At 42.3% G+C, this 21,209-nt stretch overlaps 1 protein-coding gene and 1 non-coding gene across 3 annotated transcripts; both read left to right on the top strand.

Moving 5' to 3' along the window:
- The first annotated feature begins 703 nt into the window (after positions 1-703).
- On the top strand, positions 704-3,804 carry LOC133454809 (E3 ubiquitin-protein ligase TRIM39-like). 2 transcript variants are annotated; one of them, XM_061733535.1, is made up of 3 exons: positions 704-819; positions 1,112-2,768; positions 3,670-3,804. In XM_061733535.1, exon 2 carries the CDS (start codon positions 1,121-1,123, stop codon positions 2,732-2,734), a length of 1,614 nt encoding a protein of 537 aa, XP_061589519.1. In that variant the 5' UTR covers positions 704-819; positions 1,112-1,120; the 3' UTR covers positions 2,735-2,768; positions 3,670-3,804. The 2 variants fall into 2 exon arrangements, with proteins under 2 accessions (XP_061589519.1, XP_061589518.1); XM_061733534.1 differs by lacking the exon at positions 3,670-3,804 and having other exon boundaries at positions 1,112-2,875.
- A 2,077-nt stretch (positions 3,805-5,881) lies between these two features.
- On the top strand, positions 5,882-5,955 carry trnat-agu (transfer RNA threonine (anticodon AGU)). Its single transcript has one exon. It is a non-coding gene; the product is annotated as a tRNA-Thr (tRNA).
- The last annotated feature ends 15,254 nt before the right edge of the window (positions 5,956-21,209 follow it).

Raw genomic sequence — 21,209 nt, 5'->3', positions numbered from 1 at the left:
AATCCAGTCCAGAAGATTCCTGTTCGTCTCTGAAAGAAGGTCCAAGCGAGTCCATCAGGTTTTCCTCCACAACACAGCAGAGTCTCTGAAACACTGGTGAGTCCAGCTCATCACATTTCCTGCTTCAAAAGGAAATGGAAACATGCCCATTTTCCACAATTATTCTGGACAATTTCTGAGTTCCATTCAGGAGCTTCAGGTGTATGAAAGTCTCTTTTTTTCTGGTTCATATCTCAGTTTTAGACATAGAACACAAATCTTTTTGTTGACATAACTACCTGGACGCTGCCCAAATACAGTTTATAGTCAGAGATGGTTCAAAAATCTTAAATCTTAAATAAGACCCGACCCAGCTTCTGGATTATGTTTAGTTCCTGCTGACACTTTTGCATAACTAAAATATAAAAACTTCCTGATTAGATCCTAAAAACAGCCAAGAAGAGTTGAGATTCCAGCACAAACAGAGATGTCGAACAGCTGAAGGTGAAGAGTTTAGTGTTTATCTACAAAAAGTGACTGATGTGAGTTAGTAAAGAGTCTTCAGGAGGATGAAGACGGCAACGACAGATAACATCAGGTAAAACAGGCATAATGAGAGTCATGTGACAGTAATCAGGTGGAAAGATCAGAACTGTAGGAGGAGCAGCAGAACTGGAAATACAGGAAAACTTCAACGTCACATGGTTGAGTGAATCAGAATGTTTGTCAGAGCGACAGAAGAGCTGCAGCAGAGACTAAACCTGTCTGATTCTGGTTTCTGAGTAAATTCAGACTTCAGAGTTTGTTCTCAACAACTCAGCAGAGAGTCTGGAGACACTGGTGAGTCCAGGAGTTTACTAAATGTTATTCTGGAAAACTCAAACTGACTCTGGTCAAAGAACAGGAACATTTAGAGGAAAATGATTCACATGAAATAGTTCATTATTCTGGAGTCGTGACATTAATAATCTAAACTTGTGTTGATGAAACGTTCCTCTTTTTACTGTCAGACGGGTGTTTTCTCTGAGGATTCATGACATTCTTTGTTCTGTTTCCTTCTCTCTTGTTGTTTTTCACTTCTTCATTTCCTTATTGCAGCTTTGATGTTTCACACTTTCACTTTTGTTTCCAGAGAACCAACATGTCTGCTGGCAGCAGCCTGAGATCTGCAGATCAGTTCCTGTGCTCCATCTGTCTGGATGTGTTCACTGATCCAGTCACCACACCATGTGGACACAACTATTGTAAAACCTGCATCACTCATTTCTGGGATGATAATGTTCTCTACAAGTGTCCCTTATGTCAGGAGACTTTCTACACCAGACCTCAGCTGAAAGTCAACACCTTATTCAGAGAGATGGTTTCTGAGTTCAGACGTGAAGCTCAACAGAAATCCAGCAGCAGCAGCTCAGAGCAACAAGCTGCAGAACCAGGAGAAGTTCCCTGTGACGTCTGCACTGGAACCAGACTGAAGGCCCTGAAGTCCTGCTTGGTGTGTCTGGCCTCCTACTGTGAGACTCACCTGGAGCCTCATCTGACAGCTTCACGTCTGAAAAGACATCAGCTGGTGGAGCCTGTGGAGAACCTGGAGGACAGGATTTGTAGGAAGCACGATAAACCTCTGGAGCTGTTCTGTAAGACCGACCAGACATGTGTCTGCACGCTCTGCCCTGTTTTAGACCACAAGACTCATGAGTTTGTTCCTCTGAGAGAAGAATATGAAGGAAAGAAGGCAGAGCTGCAGAAGACAGAGGCTGAGATTCAGCAGATGATCCAGAAGAGACGACTGAAGATTCAGGAGATCAGAGCGTCTCTGAAGATCAGTAACGATGCTGCACACAGAGAGAAAGCAGAAGGTGTTCAGGTCTTCACTGATCTGAAGGAGTCTGTTGAGAGACGTCTGAAGGAGTTCATGAAGGAGATGGAAGACAAACAGAAAACTGCAGAGAAACAGGCTGAAGACTTCATCAAAGATCTGGAACAGGAAATCTGTGAGCTGAAGAAGAGGAGCTCTGAGGTGGAGCAGCTCTCACGCTCTGAAGATCACCTGCACCTCCTCCAAAGATTCTCATCCCTGGAAGATGCTCCACCCACCAAGAACTGGACAGAGGTCAGAGTCCATCCACCTTCATATGAGGGGACTGTGGTGAGAGCTGTGGAGCAGCTGGAGAAGAACCTCAGAGAGAAGATGAAGAAGCTGTTTGAAGCTGATGTGACTCTTGATCCTGATACAGCACATCGTAAACTCATCCTGTCTGATGATGGAAAACAAGTCTATCATGTTGATGTGGAGAAGAATCTTCCAGATAATCCAGAGAGATTCTCTACATCTGCTTGTGTTTTAGGAAAACAGAGTTTCTCTTCAGGCAGATTTTACTTTGAGGTTCAGGTTAAAGGAAAGACTGACTGGACTTTAGGAGTGGCCAGAGAGTCGGTCAACAGGAAGGGAAAGATCACAGCGAGTCCTCAGAATGGTTACTGGACTGTTGGGCTGAGAAATGTAAACGAGTACCTTGCTGCTAAAGATCCTCCAGTCCGTCTCCATCCCAGTTCTCCTCCTGAGAAGTTGGGGGTGTTTGTGGATTATGAGGAGGGTCTGGTCTCCTTTCATGATGTAGATGCTGCAGCACTTCTCTACTCCTTTACTGGCTGCTCCTTCAGGGAGAAACTCCACCCGTTCTTCAGTCCCTTTATCAATAATGGAGGTAAAAACTCTGCTCCTCTGATCATCTGTCCTGTCAATCAAACTGTCTGATCTTTGATGTAATGAATCTTCATCAACTCTGAATGTTCATTGTGTGTGTGTGTGTGTGTGTGTGTGTGTGTGTGTGTGTGTGTGTGTGTGTGTGTGTGTGTGTGTGTGTGTGTGTGTGTGTGTGTGTGTGTGTGTGTGTGTGTGTGTGTGTGTGTGTGTGTGTGTGTGTGTGTGTGTGTGTGTGTGTGTGTGTGTGTGTGGTTCAGGTACGAGTGTATGATCACATGATGTGACTTCATTTCTCATTGCAACCAAATATTCAATTAGAATGATGTAATTTGGATCAATTTATATCATTTATTGGATATAAATGATTCAATATTTTGATTATTATATTACTATTTAATAGAGCAGAGAGAGGACTTTTTTAGTATTTTTATTATAATTGTTTAAATTAATTTAAGGAGACAGAGAAGGATCTTACAGACCACAAATAAGATGCACCTACTTGTGTGGTGTCAAGGGTCATCCACCATGAATTGCACTTCAATTTGATCAAAAACACGCTCTGGCCCAATTATTCTTTGATAATACGTTAATAATAAGTTTTGTTCTTGTAAGTTTCAGTTAAGTTGTATTTTTCTGTCTGTCTGTCTGTCTTTTCTGTCTTTTAACATATTCTGAATAATACACTTGAATTTGGTTTGTTAAATATTGTTAAATTGCCATTTAAGATTTAGACAAATTATTCTTCAGGTTTAAACTGGAAAATAGAAAATGGGTCAATTTACCCCCAGATGCAGATCAACTTACCCCTAAACTGGGCAAGTTGAGCCACAAGACAACTTTTGTTGTGAAGTCATATTTTCATTGCCCGTTGTCATGGAGACGTTATTATCATTTCCATTGACAGGATCCTGAAATTAAGGTAGATGTTTCTTTTTTTTGATGGTGATAAGCAATGGACAATGAAACGATAACAATTTGAAAAAAAGTTTCTATCTATCTCTGCTTTTCTTTCACAAATGTGGGAATGATGGTTCAAACTTGTGTTAAAATGTACAAAACAGGGAAGTTTATTTTGCCTCGCCGGCCAGCGAACTCTGAGTGCTCAGCACGCCTAAAGCTCTGATCCTCGTGCCAAATGTCACACTGGTTCCTTTATTAACAAAAATGCTTCTTGAATAAAATAAAACAAATATCCCTTTCCTGCATAACAATTAAATTAAAACACACTGTGCAATTAATACAATGTAGACAGTAACAGGCAGACTTTTCCACTGAGGTTGACAGTTGTGCAAATCTCAAATAAAACATTCAAGTCAATTTGTCACAAAATAAACTATATCAAAATCGTTTAGATCGTTTTTTAGAAATCGATATAAACGATATTGTCTCGTACCATATCGCGTTTGAAAATATATCGATATATATTAAAATCTCGATATATCGCCCAGCCCTATCCACTACATATATAATACTGCTCTCCTGAGCTGGTGTGTTTTTATATTTAACTGCTAGAGTTAAGTCTGATTTCATTTACCCAAGCAAGTCTCTGTTTTACCTTTAATGGCTTTTTCTGGACTTGTTTTAAGGAAGATTCACGAAGGGTTTTACAGGCATTTCCACAAATGTCAGCGTGGGTTTAGAAAGTGTATAAGAGCATAAAGCCCTGGCCTCTGAGCCAGAATAGAAACTGATGAAGATCATCATTCCACTGTTAGCACATGATTGGACGTTTTCATCACTGTTGTCTGCGGCGGTTTCCAGACTTATCAGGTGAAATCACAGCTAAAAACCCTGTAAGATGTGTTTTATTACAGTCATCATTCTCTTATTCACTATTTTGTAATTTAAAGTAATTAAAAGTCTGCTTTCTTTTTTTTCTATGACATCATCACTGTTATGAAGTAAAAACTAAACCAAAAAACCCCAAATAATATGATCATTAATTCCATTGAAGAAGATATGATGTCATCAAATTATGATGTCATTAATTCCATTGAAGAATATATGATGTCATCAAGTTATGATGTCATTCATTCCATTGAAGAATATATGATGTCATATATGGTGCCACATCATCAATTCCATGAACCATTCCATTCCATCAACAAGCTTGTAACAGAGTTTATAAATAGAACTCCTTCTTACTAGTTCTCATCACATCTTTTGACAATGCCACGCAGACGCAGACAGAGCTCTCGCCCCGTCCGCAGGCGCCGGAGAGTCCGTAGGACCCGCGTCGCCCGCAGACGCAGGAGAGTTGTCCGACGCAGACGCTGAAGGTCAACAGATGATGGAGGGAATCCTGAAAGAATGATTTAAAAAAGGAAAAAAATACATAAAAATAAATCATGAAAAAAAAAACGTAAAAAAAAAAAAAAAAAACAAACACAAACCCTGATCTTAGTCACCTGTTTTGTATTGGTTCAAGTGACCTGTAAAAAGTGAATGTGAGGTAGGACACTAGAACTTACTGCTCTAGAGGTTGTGGAGGTGTGAGATTAATCCAAGTTTGTCATTGTGAAACTGCCAGAATCAGAATTAGAAAACTGCCTGTTTATTCTCATGACATGCATTGGTGGTTCAGTGGTAGAATTCTCGCCTGCCACGCAGGAGGTTAAAACTGCTGACTTCCTCGTTGGTCAAATGGACCATTGTTTTTAGGCACATCCGTTCCAAGACCCCCATCACATGCTCTAAACAGATAACAGGGCAGCCACTTCCTTGGAGAGACTCAGGGGGGTCGACTGACAGCCGTCTCATTGTCTTTAAGGGTTTAAGACCATCTCATGACAACAAAACCCCCTTGACCAATTCTAAAAGGATGTCTGTTGCTCTGCACACCACAGATAAGTTACTTACTAACTGAAAAGTCATAAGGTGTGACTTTTCAACCATCATCTGATACCATGTCTGTGTGACCAATGACCATCTGTTTCCTGTTTTTGTCCATTGTCCATCTATACATTCACTGTTCCAAATATGGTCAAGTTTCCTGTCAGTTTACCAATAAAAGCGCCAGCTCTGCAGACAGCCAGTTGTCAGAAGGCCTGACGAGTTCGAAGAGAGGGCCGTGTTGCCCTACAGCTCCTCAGACTTCTGTCCAACCTTCTGCAGAAGGCATTGAAAATCATTTCTGACAGTCTCTGGTGTCTTTTTCCTAAGTTATTAATGTTGTGATGACTTCAGGAACCCAACAGAGGCCCTGTGGCTTAGTTGGTCAAAGCACCTGTCTAGTAAACAGGACGTCCTGGGTTCAAATCCCAGCAGAGCCTCTAGACTCATCTGTCTTTGGATGAGAAAAAGATGATAGACGTCTCATTCATTCATGGTTCAACCATGGTGGTGAAATGGAAAAATGACATGTAGCTTCAAAAAAGAGAAAGGCACATTGAATGATTCTTACCCAAAGTTAATTTGCACATTCAAGTTCTTCTAAGACATGTGGACTGCTTGAGAGGGAGGTAATGTCTGGTTCTTCTCCTTTTAGTCACTTTAATGCTTTGCTGTTCTTCACTCGTGCCACAAGGTGGGGTACTCCTCCAATTCTTCTTGACCAAATGTGTATTTCTTTACGTGGTGTTTCTGACAGTCAGTTACTTTCCAAGTTTGACCTCACTTAAAAAGGTCTCTACTTGGTTTGGGAGACTGTGCATGTAATTCAAGATGTTGTAAACCAGGCCTGGATCAAACATGCACGTATGGCCCCGTACAGACAAGCGTTGCTCAAGATTGTTCACAAGGCTCTGTAAGAACTGGCCTGGATTGATAGACTTGAGCTTTGCATTTCTTTTCTAGGCTATAGACCGATACTCCCCACTCTCTTTTGAATGGTTAGCACTCTGGACTTTGACTCCAGTAATCTGAGTTCAAATCTCAGTGGAACTTGTCAGTCTTCCACACAACCAGGTATTAAGGTTTTACCCACATGATGTTGTAGTATCAATCCACGAGGCTCCACCTCAAAAAACAACACAGGGAAATGGAAACATGGACACCATTAGACCTGCTTTAGGGGGCTGGAGTTACCCTAAAATGTCCCTAAGAACCCTTAAATATGTGATGAATGTATCTAATATCATGAGTATGTTCTTGAATGATGTTTATACAGTTGTTTTCAGCTAGTGATGCTAATGATGGTCACTGATTAATACGAAGGATCATTTCCAACAGTTGTTTCCCTTCACAGTTCCAAACAAATCTGATCAATTTTAAGAGATAATCAGAAAGAAATCAGTCTTAGAAGAGATCTGCTTCATTCATATCTGAGAGAATTGTGCTGGGTCACATGATGTCATTTAAGCTGGTTAGTTAGTTGACAGAGTTGTAGGATTTTTGACACTGTCAGAAGGTTTGAAAGGAGTGACGCTGTCCCCCAAAGTCACGGACTGTGTGGCGGAGTCACATCCTGGTTAAACAGCAGAGTGGTGCAGCGGAAGCGTGCTGGGCCCATAACCCAGAGGTTGATGGATGGAAACCATCCTCTGCTACTTAAGACTTCCTCTCATACATGAGATTCCTGTGAGAGATTAACTGAAATCTATCCAGAGCTTTTTGCAAACAAGAAAGTGGATGTATGATCTATGAACATACTGCACTGACTGTTGATGAAAATGCATTGCATCGTTTGTTTGCAATGTTTGAATGTGCAAGACGACTGCCTAATTTTCAGTTATTAACCATATCCAGTACTGTCTTTCAAAAGTAATCAGTTGGATTCCCTTGTGGTACATTTTGTATTTTCTACCCAGCATGGTAATACCCATGGATGATTTTTAATTTTACCACAACAGGACAACTTATATGAAGTCATACATTTATTTCTAACATGAATGATTGGAAGATAGGATTTTTTTTCGTTACGCCCCCCATTTTCAAAGCATGAAAGTTTCTGTAGTGTAGTGGTTATCACGTTCGCCTAACACTCGAAAGGTCCCCTGTTTGAAAGTGGGGAGAAACATGTATGACTTTGCAACAATATTTTTTGGATCTTGGAAAACCACTCTAGTCCTCTTCTTGGTGCTCAGGACAGGAAGGTCGACCATCTCTTTCTCGCATTGGGTCTTATGCAGAAATGAATTTCGTTGCAGTTCCACAACTGACCAAAAGCCAGTCATTCTCCATTTACCTACACTTTAAAATGTCCAACTTTACAGGAAAAAAAGAAACACATTAGAGAGATTTTTTACAGGATTTTTCTCGTCATGCCCGCCGTTTTCAAGACATGTCAGTCACTAGCTCCACCACCAGACCCCAGGAGCTTCCACCACCACACCCCAGGAGCATCACCACCACACCTTGTTATGGGATTCTGTTATAGTGGGAGTCCCCGCCCCCTCTGGTGTTGTCATGGTAACGTTTTGCCCCGACTGTTAAAACAGCTGATGTCTCAAACGTTAACCGTTGAGCGTTAATTAAATATACTGCTGAAGGGATAGACACGCTCCATATCTCCTCTCCATTTATTGAACACAAACATGGTGTCAGAAGTAAATAACCAAGGTGAATAGTTAACTAACACAGAAGAAGACATCAGCATTACGATGGCGTCCGCAATACCACCACCGGGAGAGATGAAATTAACCGGCAACGTCGCAAACAACTGGGACGAATTCAGGTCGGAGTTCGAAGACTAAATGCTGGCGATGGGTCTAAATGAAAAAGAAGATGATGTGCAAGCAGCAACCCTGCGACGGGTGATGGGCAGTCAGTGCCGACACATATATAAGCACAATTTGGGACTTTCTGCGGGGCAGGCGAAAGACCCCATAGCTATCCTTAACGCTTTGGAGGCGCACTTCAAGCCAGCCAGGAACGTGATATTTGAGAGATACATCTTCGGCAACTGTAAGCAGGACGAGGGAGAACCAATCGATGCATTTGTAACGCGCCTACGAGAGAAGGCTGCGTCCTGCGAGTACGGAAACCTTAAAGAGGATCTGATAAGAGACAGACTGGTGCTGGGCGTGTGTGATGAGGCTGCGCGCCGTCGTTTACTCAGAGAGAAAAATCTCACACTCACGTCAGCTATAGAAATATGCCGGGCGGCAGAATTTACGGATTTGAGTTTGAAAGCAATGACACATGACCAGGGCTGGACTGGGACAATAAATCGGCCCGGGCATTTTGAGCCTAGACCGGCCCACCAGGTATTGATGGAAAGAAAATGAAGCCTATGAATGAAAACAAACGTTCTTGTGACACCGCTTGTACACTGTCTTGTTGGTGTGTATGTTCTTGTCTAATAAACCTAAACCTACACCATCCCCCCCAGTCCCGTTATAGATGTACTTAGTACTGTTTCTGAGTAGACCAGCAAACTTGTATGGCAAGCCGTTTTAACATTTAATAGCTAGACTGGATATGTGTTGCAGATATCTGTAATTCAATTGTTCCTAGTCAAAAAGAACATTTCAGATATCTACAATGATATATTAACCCATTTTAAACAGGGGGAACGCATTCTGAAAGCGTGAAATACTGCTGTCAGAATGCGTTCCCCCTCTGTTTATCATGAAGGGATGCTCACACATCTTTCAAATTCATACTGCTGACTTCTTTCACCACCACAGATAAGTCCTGTGATTTTCAGGCTGGGGGGGCCCTCGCGCGTGAGCGTAGCGAGCGCGCGCGAAATTTTTTGGGTTTTTTCGGGTCGGATCGGGTGTCTATATGCGCAATTTTAACTCTCACATTAGCAAAATACTGGATAACTTCCCCTGCCTCATCATCATTTGGCTTGCCTCGACACGGGGCCCCACGGCTGCTTGAGACCCGGTTGGATCGGTGATTTTTGTAACAAATTTATCAAACAAGCCTTTCAGAGAGGCATTAAACTCTTCCATTTTCTTTAGTTTTTTTTCTTTTTTCATCCCCTGATGGAAATTTCCTGAATCTGTCTCGTTCTCTCGACATTGTGTGACAGTTTGTTCCAACTCCACCCGTCTGGATCAGAGCACCTTGTGTCTGCGCTTGGTCTGACGCAGTTGTATTGAACAACAGACACGCGCATCATTGCACATATATTTATTGATATGCACAGACTAGTACACATTTAGGTCTGTAATGGAACGTGACTGTTGATATTTATAAGGGAAAAAACGAAAAAAAATTTGAAAAAAAAAAAGAATTTGAAAAAAAAATAAATAAATAAACGGCCCAGGGCGCGAGGCCCCTTGGGGCGCGAGGCCCCTTGGGGCGCGAGGCCCCTTGGGGCGCGAGACTTCAGCCCATAACCCATACCTGCCAACACTCCCGATTTAAGCGGGAGTCTCCCGATTTTCAACCATTTCTCCCGCCCTGCTCCCGATTTGTAATTTCTCCCGCTTATGTCCCGATTTTAAAGTGAAATGAGTCAATGGTGTGTCACGTGTCGGGGTTCCTGCATGGATGTATTATATTAACGGGTTCCTGACAAACCTGGCAACCCAACCCAAAAGCACTGCCTACGTCCAAGCTCCGCCCCATGGAGCTGCTGCGATACGTCAACGTCGCCGCCATATTGGATGTGGCAAGACTGCGGAGAGGGACCTGGCTGCAGGCAGACTGCGCTGTAAACTAATACAAGTGAATGGACTTATTTTCATAAAGCGCCTTTCTACAAAGAAATTTACGTTTTACGTCTCATTTATTCATTCACACACGCACTAATATACTTGGGAAACAGTTAGGCACCAAATATAATATGTTTAATTCTCTCAGATGGCAAAAATAAGAACTTTATCGATCCCACAGTAATTCATGTTATATCACCTATAGAGAACAAGGTAGTGCCGAAAAACAATATATATCCCCCCTCACAAAAATAAGAAAAATAGAGAAACATATTCTCTCATCAGCAAAGCATTACATAAACATATTTTAAAATGTTCAAGTTACAAAATAACATATTTGAACCATTTTTTAGATTTTTCAGTTATTTTATTGTTTGGAAAATGGTTAAAATATGTTATTTTGTTATTTGAAAATTTGAAAATTTGTTTTGTTTGAGAAAATGCTTTGAAAAAAAGCTGAGGGAAGTGTTGGTGGAGTATCAAGTCATAGCAAGCAAGGATCTCCCACAGGAAGTGAGAGTTGAAGGTTCTGGGTTCTTCTAGGGAAAGAGGAGAGCTTTACAAATCTGACATCACTGATGAAGGCGATGCTCTGCATCCCTCACAGCAATGCAAGCTCAGAGAGGTCATCAGCACGGTGAAAAAGATCCTCACAGAAAACACAATGAGTATGGATAATTGTACTCTTTGCGCACTCCTTTCTTGCAAGATTAACCATACCAGCCCTGGCCACAAGTATGTTCCCTCCAAGAGTGATTGAAGCTGCAAAGTCTGCCACCTACAATTACAACAGGTCCTTGGGTGACAAAGGGAACCTGGAAAATTCTACAAATATTGTATTTTATTGTTATTAATACTAAACTTATTTGGCTCCAAGAAGGCTGTAGAATCATGTTGGGAGGTACATTTTAGCACATTTCATTGTACCTATGGATTTAAAGCTCATTAAAAGTCGCCTTGTTTATATCAGGGCGGGGATGTTGTGAGTGGAGCATTCCAACCGCTACCCCAGAAAATCTCCCTCTTTTTCACATCCCAATGTTGGCAGGTATGCCATAACCAATCTAACTCATCATAACCAATCGGCCAGTGGTACCAGTTGTTGTCAGGTAAAAAACAAAATCAAATGGGCCGATGGGCCTGCCCGGGCCAAAAAAAATAAAAAAATCGGCCAGCCCAAAATCGGGCCGGCCGATGGTGATTTTGGGCCGGCCCGGGCCAAAAAAAAAAAAAAAAAAAAAAAAAAAAAAAAAAAAAAAAAATTTTTTTTTTGGGCCGGCCCGGCCCGGCCCAAAATCACCATCGGCCCACCGGGCAAATGCCCGGTATGCCCGATGGCCAGTCCACCCCTGCACATGACAGACCTCCGGAGACAGTGCATGCAGCAGGCAGTCGTCGGGCACGGGCTGCGCCCAGGCAGACCCAGCATGACAGATTTCAGACTCAGCCGGCTGGCACAAGCGAAGGCGCAACATGCAGATTTTGTGGCAACGCCCACAGGCGCGGACGTGAATTTTGCCCTGCATATGGCAAGAACTGTCGCTCTTGTGGAACAGCCAACCATTTTGCAAAAGTGTGCATGAAGAAGGACCAAACAACCAGGCAGTTAAACACAGCAGATACTGAATACCCGGAGGATATGAGCCCTTCTGACACGGAGGGACACATATATACTGCACAGAGCATTGGGGCAGTACAGGGATCTGGAAAGAAATGGTTCGCTAACATTAAAATAAATTGAGGATTCCAGAGATGTCAACTAGATTCAGGTGCGACTTGTGACGTAATGAGCATAACAGACATGAGGAGACTGGCACCTCAGGCGAAGTTATTACCAAGCCACACCAGACTGGTTCTGTATTCGGGCCAGTCAATAAGATCCATCGGCATATTCAAAACAGAGTGTGTAGTGAGAGGAACATTGCACGAGCTGAGCTTTGAGATAGTGAGGAGCACTCAGAGACCCCTGCTGTCAGGTGATACCTGCGAGCGTCTAGGTTTGATGCATTTCACCATACCCAAGGAGCTGCTTATGGTAGGACACAGCAGCTCAGAGCGTCTGACTAGGCAGCATCTTATCACAACCTATGACGAAGTTTTCAATGCACCAGTCGAATCGCTCCCAGGGGAGGTTCACTTTGAGTTAGACAAGGATGTAGCTCCAGTGCAGGCTTCTCCACGTAATGTTCCAGTAGCTCTCAGGGATGCAGTCAAGGCTCAACTAGACAAACATGAGAGAGATGGACATTTAGCCTCAGTGTCTGAACCAACCGAGTGGATTAGTAACATGGTGATAATCAGACAGCCAGAGAAACTGAGGATTTGCATAGACCCCAAGTCACTAAATCTAGCTTTGAAGAGGTCTCATTATATAATGCCAACACTTGAGGATGTTTTATATAAGCTGCCCAAGGCCCGTGTTTTCACTCTTGTAGACGCACGTGATGCATTTTTACAGTGTAAGCTAGATGAAGAAAGCAGTTACACAACCACATTTTGGACACCCTGGGGCAGGAAACGCTGGCTAAAGCTGCCTTTCGGGGTATCGGTGGCCCCATAGGTATATCAAGGGAAACAGCATGAGCTACTGGCTGGGCTCAACGGCGTAGAACCCATTGCAGATGACATACTGGTGGTGGGGTGTGGGGACACAGATGAGGAAGCCACAAGGGACCATGACAAGAAACTGCTAGAGCTCATGGACAGGTGCAGGATGGTCAAGCTTAGACTGAGTCTAAAGAAACTGCAGTTCAGGGTCAGGGAGGTCAAGTTTCATGGACACATTATGTCAGCAGAGAGGCTCAGGGTGGACCCGGAAAAAGTCAGGGCTGTGCAGCATATGCCTATCCCCACAGACACCAAAGCAGTACAGAGACTGATAGGCTTCGTGACCTACCTGGCAAAGTTCACCCCACACCTCTCGGAGGTGTGTGAGCCACTACGTAGGCTGCTGGACAGAGACGTCCCATGGCACTGGCTGCCAAAGCATGACGCTGCAGTTGAAGAAATCAAGCGTTTGGTCACAGCAGCCCCGACCCTGAGATACTACGACGTGACCAAGCCGGTCACCATCCAGTGTGATGCAAGTCAGAAAGGACTGGGATGTTGCCTATTACAGGAGGAACAGCCAATAGGGTACGCATCACGGGCACTAACTCAGACAGAACAAAATTATGCACAAATTGAAAAAGAGTGCCTGGGAATTGTGTTTGCATGCCAGCGGTTTCACTACTACCTGTACGGGCGGGCGGAGATCACTGCATAAACGGATCATAAGCCACTTACCTCAATCTTCAACAAGTCCCTCCTCACGGCCCCCAAGCGTCTCCAGAGCATGCTGCTCACGCTCCAGAATTATAACCTCAAGGTAATATACAAGCCAGGTCCCGACATGCACATCAGTGACACTTTGAGCAGAGCCACGGTTCCACCACAGAGGACTGACACAAGCTACACAAAACACAACATCTGTAACCTGCAGAGGGCACAGGAGAACACAGAACAGATAAATCAGGCTGATTATCTGAATGTCACCAGCAGGCGCCTAAGTCAGATCAGACAACACACTGAGGGAGATGACGCTCTTCAGCTGTTGAAGGCAGCAGTGCTCCAAGGATGGCCAGATCGTCGGGAGGACACCCCACTGGCCATCAGAGAATACTGGTCAATCAGGGACGAGATCAATGCGCAAGATGGAGTGCTCTTCAAAAGTCAGAGAGTCATAGTCCCAAAATCACTGCGTGCGGAAATGTTGAAAAGCATCCATGTCAGCCATGTAGGAGGAGATGCTTGCTATAGACAGGCGAGAGACACGCTGTACTGGCCAAACATGCACGGGGAAGTCAAGGACTATGTGAGCTAGTGTTCAGCATGCAACGAATACTCACATGAGCAGCAGCGCGAAACAATGCTGTCACATGCACTCCCAGCGTGGCCATGGCAGATTGTGAGTATGGACTTGTTCATGCAGGCAGGAAAACACTTTCTGCTGATTGTAGATCATTATTCAGATTTTTGGGAAATAGAGCTTCTCCCAGATCTATCAGCAGAGACCACAGTACTGAGGTGCAAGGCCCAGTTTGCAAGGCACGGGCAGCCTGACCGGGTCATAACAGACTGTGGGCCCCAGTTTGACTGTGAAACATTCAGAAAGTTTGCGAAAGAATGTGACTTTGAACACGTTAAGTCCTCACCCAGATATCTAAAATCGAATGGAAAAGCGGAGTCTGCTTTAAAAATAGTGAAGAATCTGTGTAAAAAGGCGACCAGTGCAGGTAATGACCCGTGGCTGGCTATTCTACAGTGGAGAAACACACCCTCGGAGGGCATGTTCAGCAGCCCAGCGCAGAGACTGATGTCCCGTAGACTGAGGACCCCGCTTCCAGTGGCTGACACACTCCTGGAGCCGAGCGTGGTCACCAGGGTTCCAGACAAACTGCGGGTCAAACATCAAACAGCCAAGCTCTGGTACGACAGGTCAGCCAGGGACCTGCCTGAGCTGAAAATTGGCCAGGACATTAGAATGAAGCCATTGCCTGGGGACAGGACGGGCAGGTGGAGAAGAGGAGTTTCCTTGCGTCAGGTGGCTCCCAGATCGTACCTGGTGGATGTAGAAGGAACATACTACCGGCGGAACCGGGTGGACCTGCGGCCAGCAGAGGTTGGAGAGATGGGACACCCCGCACGTGCAGCACAGCAGGCTGCAAAGTAGCCTGCCTGTCGAGCAACCCAGTAGTCCACCCCGAAATGCAGTGGATGAGGGCGCAGCCTGTGGCACAAGTCCACAGGAAACCAGAGCAGCAGGTCAGAGTCGTCGTCACCAGCCCATGGGGGGTCACCACCCGCTACAGGATACAGAACAGCCAGCGGCAGGCTGGTGAAGGTGCCAGATTGACTAAACCTATAGACTGGATTTGATGCTTGGGCAGACTGTTGTTTTATGATGGTGTGATGTTACAAAAAAAAAAAAAAAAAGGGAGATGTTATGGGATTCTGTTATAGTGGGAGTCCCCGCCCCCTCCGGTGTTGTCATGGTAACGTTTTGCCCCGACTGTTAAAACAGCTGATGTCTCAAACGTTAACCGTTGACCGTTAATTAAATATACTGCTGAAGTGATAGACACGCTCCATGTCTCCTCTCCATTTATTGAACACAAACACACCTCAGGAGCTTCCACCACCAGACCCCAACAACAACTCAACAACCTCAACAACCCGGCTCACCTGGAGCCACCCAAAGACCCGGCTCACCGTCCGAACCCGGGGACCCGCTTTTAATTGGTGTGAAAAGCTAGAAAAGACAGCTTTGGCAGGACGACCTGAAAAGAAAATACAAGTACCATGGCTTATCTTGCACTGTTGGAGGATTTAGAGACCGTGCGCTCCGCAAAAACACGCTCCGCAGAGAGCGCGTTTTCAAAGAGCGCGCTGATCTGTTGATCTGTGAGAGCACGGAGCGGCTTCTCAGCAGGTACCGCTTCCCCCAAAACATTCTGATGGATCTATGCTGTGATTAACAACTCCATCCCAGTCACATCAAGCTCCTGTCCACCCTGGGATGTTTGTCCACCGGAACATTTCAGAGAGAGATTGGAGACATGCGGCATTTCGCAGCAGAATCATGCCGGCAGTGTTGGATGCAATAATTTCTCTGGCCCTAAATTACACCCAGTTTCCATACACACATCACCAACAAGCCCAAATTAAACGAGGATTTGACGCCATCGCCGGATTCCCAAACATAATTGGAGCTATATTGCACCCAAATCACAATAAAAGCACCATCACACAATTAATTTAGTTACGTGAACATGAAAGGATTTCATTCAATCAATGCACAAATAATCTGCGATGCAACTATGTCTCTGTTGCCCGTCGTTGCCCGGTGGCCTGCAGGAATGCAACACTCATTTATTCTGCAGAACAGCTCTGTTGGTGTTTGCACCTCCAAGCAGGAGCTTTTGATTCCAACCAAATCTTCATTTATATGGATAATCTTCCAAGAAATATATCAAACATGGTCAACATAATGATTTTACTAGGTAAATATCACATACATAAATGCAAATGGAATAACAGCAAACCCCTCCATTGTACATCTGAAAAATGAATGTAAACTGTAGTGTTTCTCAATCCTGCTCATCGTGGGCCCCTGTCCTGCATGTTTTAGATGCTACCCTGCTTCAGCACACCGTGATAAAAGTACGTGTGTCATCAACAGAGTTGTGCAGACCTTGGTGACAAGCTAATTAGGACCATTAATTAGAATCAGGTGTGTTGGTGCAGGGAAACATCTAAAACATGCAGGACAGGGGCCCACGAGGACCAGGGTTGAGAAACACTGTCTTAAACTGATGCGTGAAAAAAACGATATTGCCAAAAGCTTATATGAAACAATGTCTTTGTTTCTTAATTTTTATTAATACACTTCCCATAGCTTGTCAGTAAATGTATCTTTTTTTTTTTTTGTTGTTGCTCTCAACCCCCCCAAATGTTGAATATTTGTAGATTATTGATTATTTTGTTTCATTTGCCTTTTGTTGTAAGCTCTACAGAATTTTGTTCAATAAAGTTTGAAAACCTCCAAGCGGGAGCTGTTGTTGCTCCATATATGGTCAATTGGAGGCGTTTCTGTATGCAAATGACGGTAACCATGCACGAGCACGGCAGTTAAGAACAGGTGGGATTTATCATCACTGATGTGCGTACGACCAGCGTCTGCCCTTTTGATAAATCCGGATTTTTTTGTACTTACACACATTCTAAATTTCACTCCTACGACAGAATTTAGGACATTTTCTACGCACTGTTGATAAATGAGGGCCCAGGGTTGAGAAGCGTCTCTAAAACTAATCCGTGAAAAAAACGATATTGCCAAAAGCTTATATGAAACAATGTCTTTGTTTCTTAATTTTTATTAATACACTTCCCATAGCTTGTCAGTAAATGTATCTTTTTTTTTTTTGTTGTTGCTCTCAACCCCCCCAAATGTTGAATGTCTGTAGATAATTGATTATTTTGTTTCATTTGCCTTTTGTTGTAAACTCTACAGAATTTTGTTCAATAAAGTTTGAAAACCTCCAAGCGGGAGCTGTTGTTGCTCCATATATGCATAACACTAGACGCCGCATTGGCTGCTGGTGCGCGAGAAATGCGGCCGCCATCTTGGGGCGGTCGTCCTACTCCGTTGCCTAGCAGCAGAACAGTAGCAGCAGAGTGAGTTAACAGCAGAAGTTTGAAGATGTCACAACATTGTGCATATTCGTGTTCCAATCGGCGGACCATCGAGAACAGGGATCGGGGGATTACTTTTCACAAGTAAGATTGAACATTATTTTTGATTGTGTTTTGTGAATAGAATATTACTGTACTGTATTTATGTCCACCAGTGAAATCGTAGCCAGCTAGATAGGCTATGTTTAGTGCAGATGTTCAACCAGCTATGAACTAAGACTTTATATATCGTATTCCATAACACTGACTTACAAATTGACACAATAATGTTATTGTAGAAATAAACCAAATATTACTGGTATAACACTGACTAGTGACACAGACTGTAATGTTATTATTCACATGCAGAGGAGGTTACGAGTTACATTTAATCTTACTCCGTTACTTGACTAACTTTTGGGGAAAAAAGTACTTCTAGGAGTAGTTTTAAATCACCATACTTTTACTTTCAAGTTACTTGAGTAGATTTTTGAAGAAGAAAGGCGTTGGTGAGTGTAACAAATGCAGTATAATGGTAACGCTGGAGGCTCAGTGACTTAGAAACCTGGCTCTGCACTGTTAAAGTCAGTCAGCCAGTCCTTATTAGTTAGCTGGTGCTGTACCTACCTATCAGTCGGACACAAGTGTCATAACAGTATGTATTATAACATCAAGTTTATGCAGGTGCCAGAAGGATGGTATGTATATTGATATGATCTCTTGTTTAAAAGTTTTTCAATATGCAGTTTTGTTTCTGTTGGAATTATTTTGTATTCAATGTGTTTCAGACCTAGATGTTTCTAAATGGTAAGTATATGGTAATGGTAGGTATTGCATGTGTTCTTGTTCTCAAATTCTCCCAGTTCTGCAAGTCATTGTTCCTAGTTAGTTAAGTGTCCTAAATCTATAAAAGGAACAGATCACATTCCTAAAAACATGGATGCAAACTAATTATTTATCCACCCTGGTAGCTGTTTACCATTTTCATTCTCTGTGAGTTTGCACCCCTGTAACAGGCACTCAAGAATTGGTGATAAGACACTATAGATGAATGGGATGGAAAATTCACTTTACTGCTTTGAATGAACAAAATTACACAGTGCTTTCTTGGGGTGTCTTTTTTCGCCGTGATCAGAGTAATAAAACTTTTTTCTTTTGCAGGTATTTGTGTGTCATCGGATTTGTCATCAGCATTGACACGTTGATGCTGATGATTCCAGAACTGATCCAAGTTCAGCCCTATGTGCTCACCTACAGGTTCAGCCAGGATCACTTGGAGCTCCTGGAACACATCCAGGAGACACAGTTTGGCATCGACAACCATCATTCCAACCTGTTGTCATTGGTTGTGTCGGTGTTTCTTAAAATAAGGCTGCACCACATTGCCAAACTCAACACTCTTAACCTGCAGAAAGGGAGCACGAGAAAGAAGCTCTGCAAAACAGTCCTCTTTCAAGGGTTTTACTTCATAGTTCATGCTATACTTTCATGAGCAACTTTGTACATGTGTAAATATGGTTTGGGGCGGGGATCTGTCACGTTCTTGTGTTTAACTTTAGAATTTACATTTTTATTCTATCACTGCTTTGTTATGCAATTCTGAAAAGCAAGATAAGAGCGTGTAGAGGCATTTCCACTTCCTCCTCTCCCCCATTTGTTATCCAGGCTTTGTTGTAGTCAGTACTGGAGTTGAGGGGGGATGAGGGGGGATGGCATCCCCCCTGAAATAAAAACGGTCCAAATCATCCCCCCTGTAAAACTGCCATCCCTCCTTTCCATCCCTTATGTCATTTCATCATAATAAAAAATATTAAAAAAAATATATTATAAAATATATATATATATATATTTTATAATATATATATATATATATATATAATATATCTATTTTATATATATATATTATATATATATATTTATAATATATATATATATATATATATATATATATATATATATATATATATATATATATATATATATATATATATATATATATATATATATATATTATAAAAAAAATAAAAACATGGTTTGAGGTAAATAAATTATCAGTGAATCTTGAAAAAACAAACTTCATGATATTTAGTAACAGAAAAAGAGAAACAGACACTTCAATTAATATAGATGGTATTGAAATTAATAGAGTAAGAGAAACCAGGTTTTTGGGTGTCATGCTGGATGAGAATTTGAATTGGAAATCACATATCAATTATACAAAGATAAAAATATCAAAAACAATTGCTCTGTTACGCAAAGTTAAGGATTTATTGGACAACAAAGCATTGTACATTTTATATAACACTCTGATTGTTCCATATCTGACCTACTGTGTTGAAGTTTGGGGAAATGCCTGTAAAACATATATTCAATCAATTTTCATTCTGCAAAAAAGAGCCATAAGGATAATTAGTAGAAAACGATATAGAGATCCAACAAATCCATTATTCCTTCAGTTAAATTTGTTGAAATTTCATGAACTAGTAGACCATAGTATTCTGCAAATTATGTTTAAAGCTCATAAAAAAACTTTACCAATCAACATTCAGAAAAGATTTGAAAAAAGAAAAAGCAAGTATAACTTAAAAGGAACAGAGATTTTTATAAAACCAAGATGCAGGACAAAATTGATGGAACGTTGTGTTTCTGTGAAAGGAATCAATTTATGGAACAATCTGAACAAAGAAAACAAAGAATCCAAATCAAACATTACATTTAAAAGAACAATTAAAACCTGTATGTTAAGGAAATATAACGAAAAATGTTGAGTTTGATTGACATACCCGTAGGCGGTGGTAATTTTATTTAATGTTATTTCAATTTTATTTTAGTTGTTTTTATTCACTTAGTTTTTTTTTATTTTTTTTTAATTATTATTAAATTATGTTATTTGTGAAAGGGGCAGATCAGATAAGATTCTTCTTCTTTCTGCTCCCTTTTCATTCATAAGTTAGGAACATTTGTATTTGTGTTTGTATTGAATTGTTTTGTTTTTTGAATGAAAATAAAGAATAAATGAAAAAAAATGAATGAATGGAATAGGTACATTTCCTGCTGTTTCGACGTGAATATACATCCCTCTCTCTCTATCTGAATATTGTATTACTCTTAAGCCCTTTATGAATAATAAAATACGCCGAACCATGTGTCCTGTATCATAGCTACATGTATAAAGTTTGCAGCAAAAAAAACTGCGTGACAATCAGTTTAGTACTCAGCGAGTTATGATGAATTAAATGCGCTGACAGTTCATTGTGCCTGCCAAACAGATTACACTGAGTGGAGCGAGTGACCGCCCCAAGATGGCGGCCCCACGGCTCGTCGGCGCCAATAGGCAGCAGCGGTCGATGCGGCGTCTACTCTTTATTATGTCTATGCATATATGGCCAATTGGAGGCGTTTCTGAATGCAAATGACGGTAACCATGCACGAGCACGGCAGTTTAGAACATCATCAACAGTGCGTAGAAAAGGTGGGGTTGCCGGTGGCCTGGGTTCCGGGCTCTTCCGTGTCGGCCTCTGGTCTCGCGGGTGGCGGGGTTGCTCCCCCCCCTCCCCCACTATAGATACACTTCAGGTGGAGCTTTGGTTTATTACACACACACACACACACACACATATAGTCACTTAGTCACATGCATTTACACACACACACACACACACACACACACACGCATGATCATATACATACACACACACACACATAGATATACACACTGGCTTGTTCACCTGCATGCTGGCTCTCTAGTTTTTGGGTTTAGGTAG

Source organism: Cololabis saira, chromosome 11 (genome assembly GCF_033807715.1).
Source record: "Cololabis saira isolate AMF1-May2022 chromosome 11, fColSai1.1, whole genome shotgun sequence".
Classification (NCBI taxonomy): domain Eukaryota; kingdom Metazoa; phylum Chordata; class Actinopteri; order Beloniformes; family Belonidae; genus Cololabis; species Cololabis saira.
Note: the sequence above shows the minus strand (reverse complement) of the source record. Positions and strands in the feature narration are given on the sequence as shown.

Bases quoted from the DNA above. Each gene is read 5' to 3' on its own strand.
- LOC133454809 (XM_061733535.1), top strand. From the start codon at position 1,121: ATGTCTGCTGGCAGCAGCCTGAGATCTGCAGATCAGTTCCTGTGCTCC.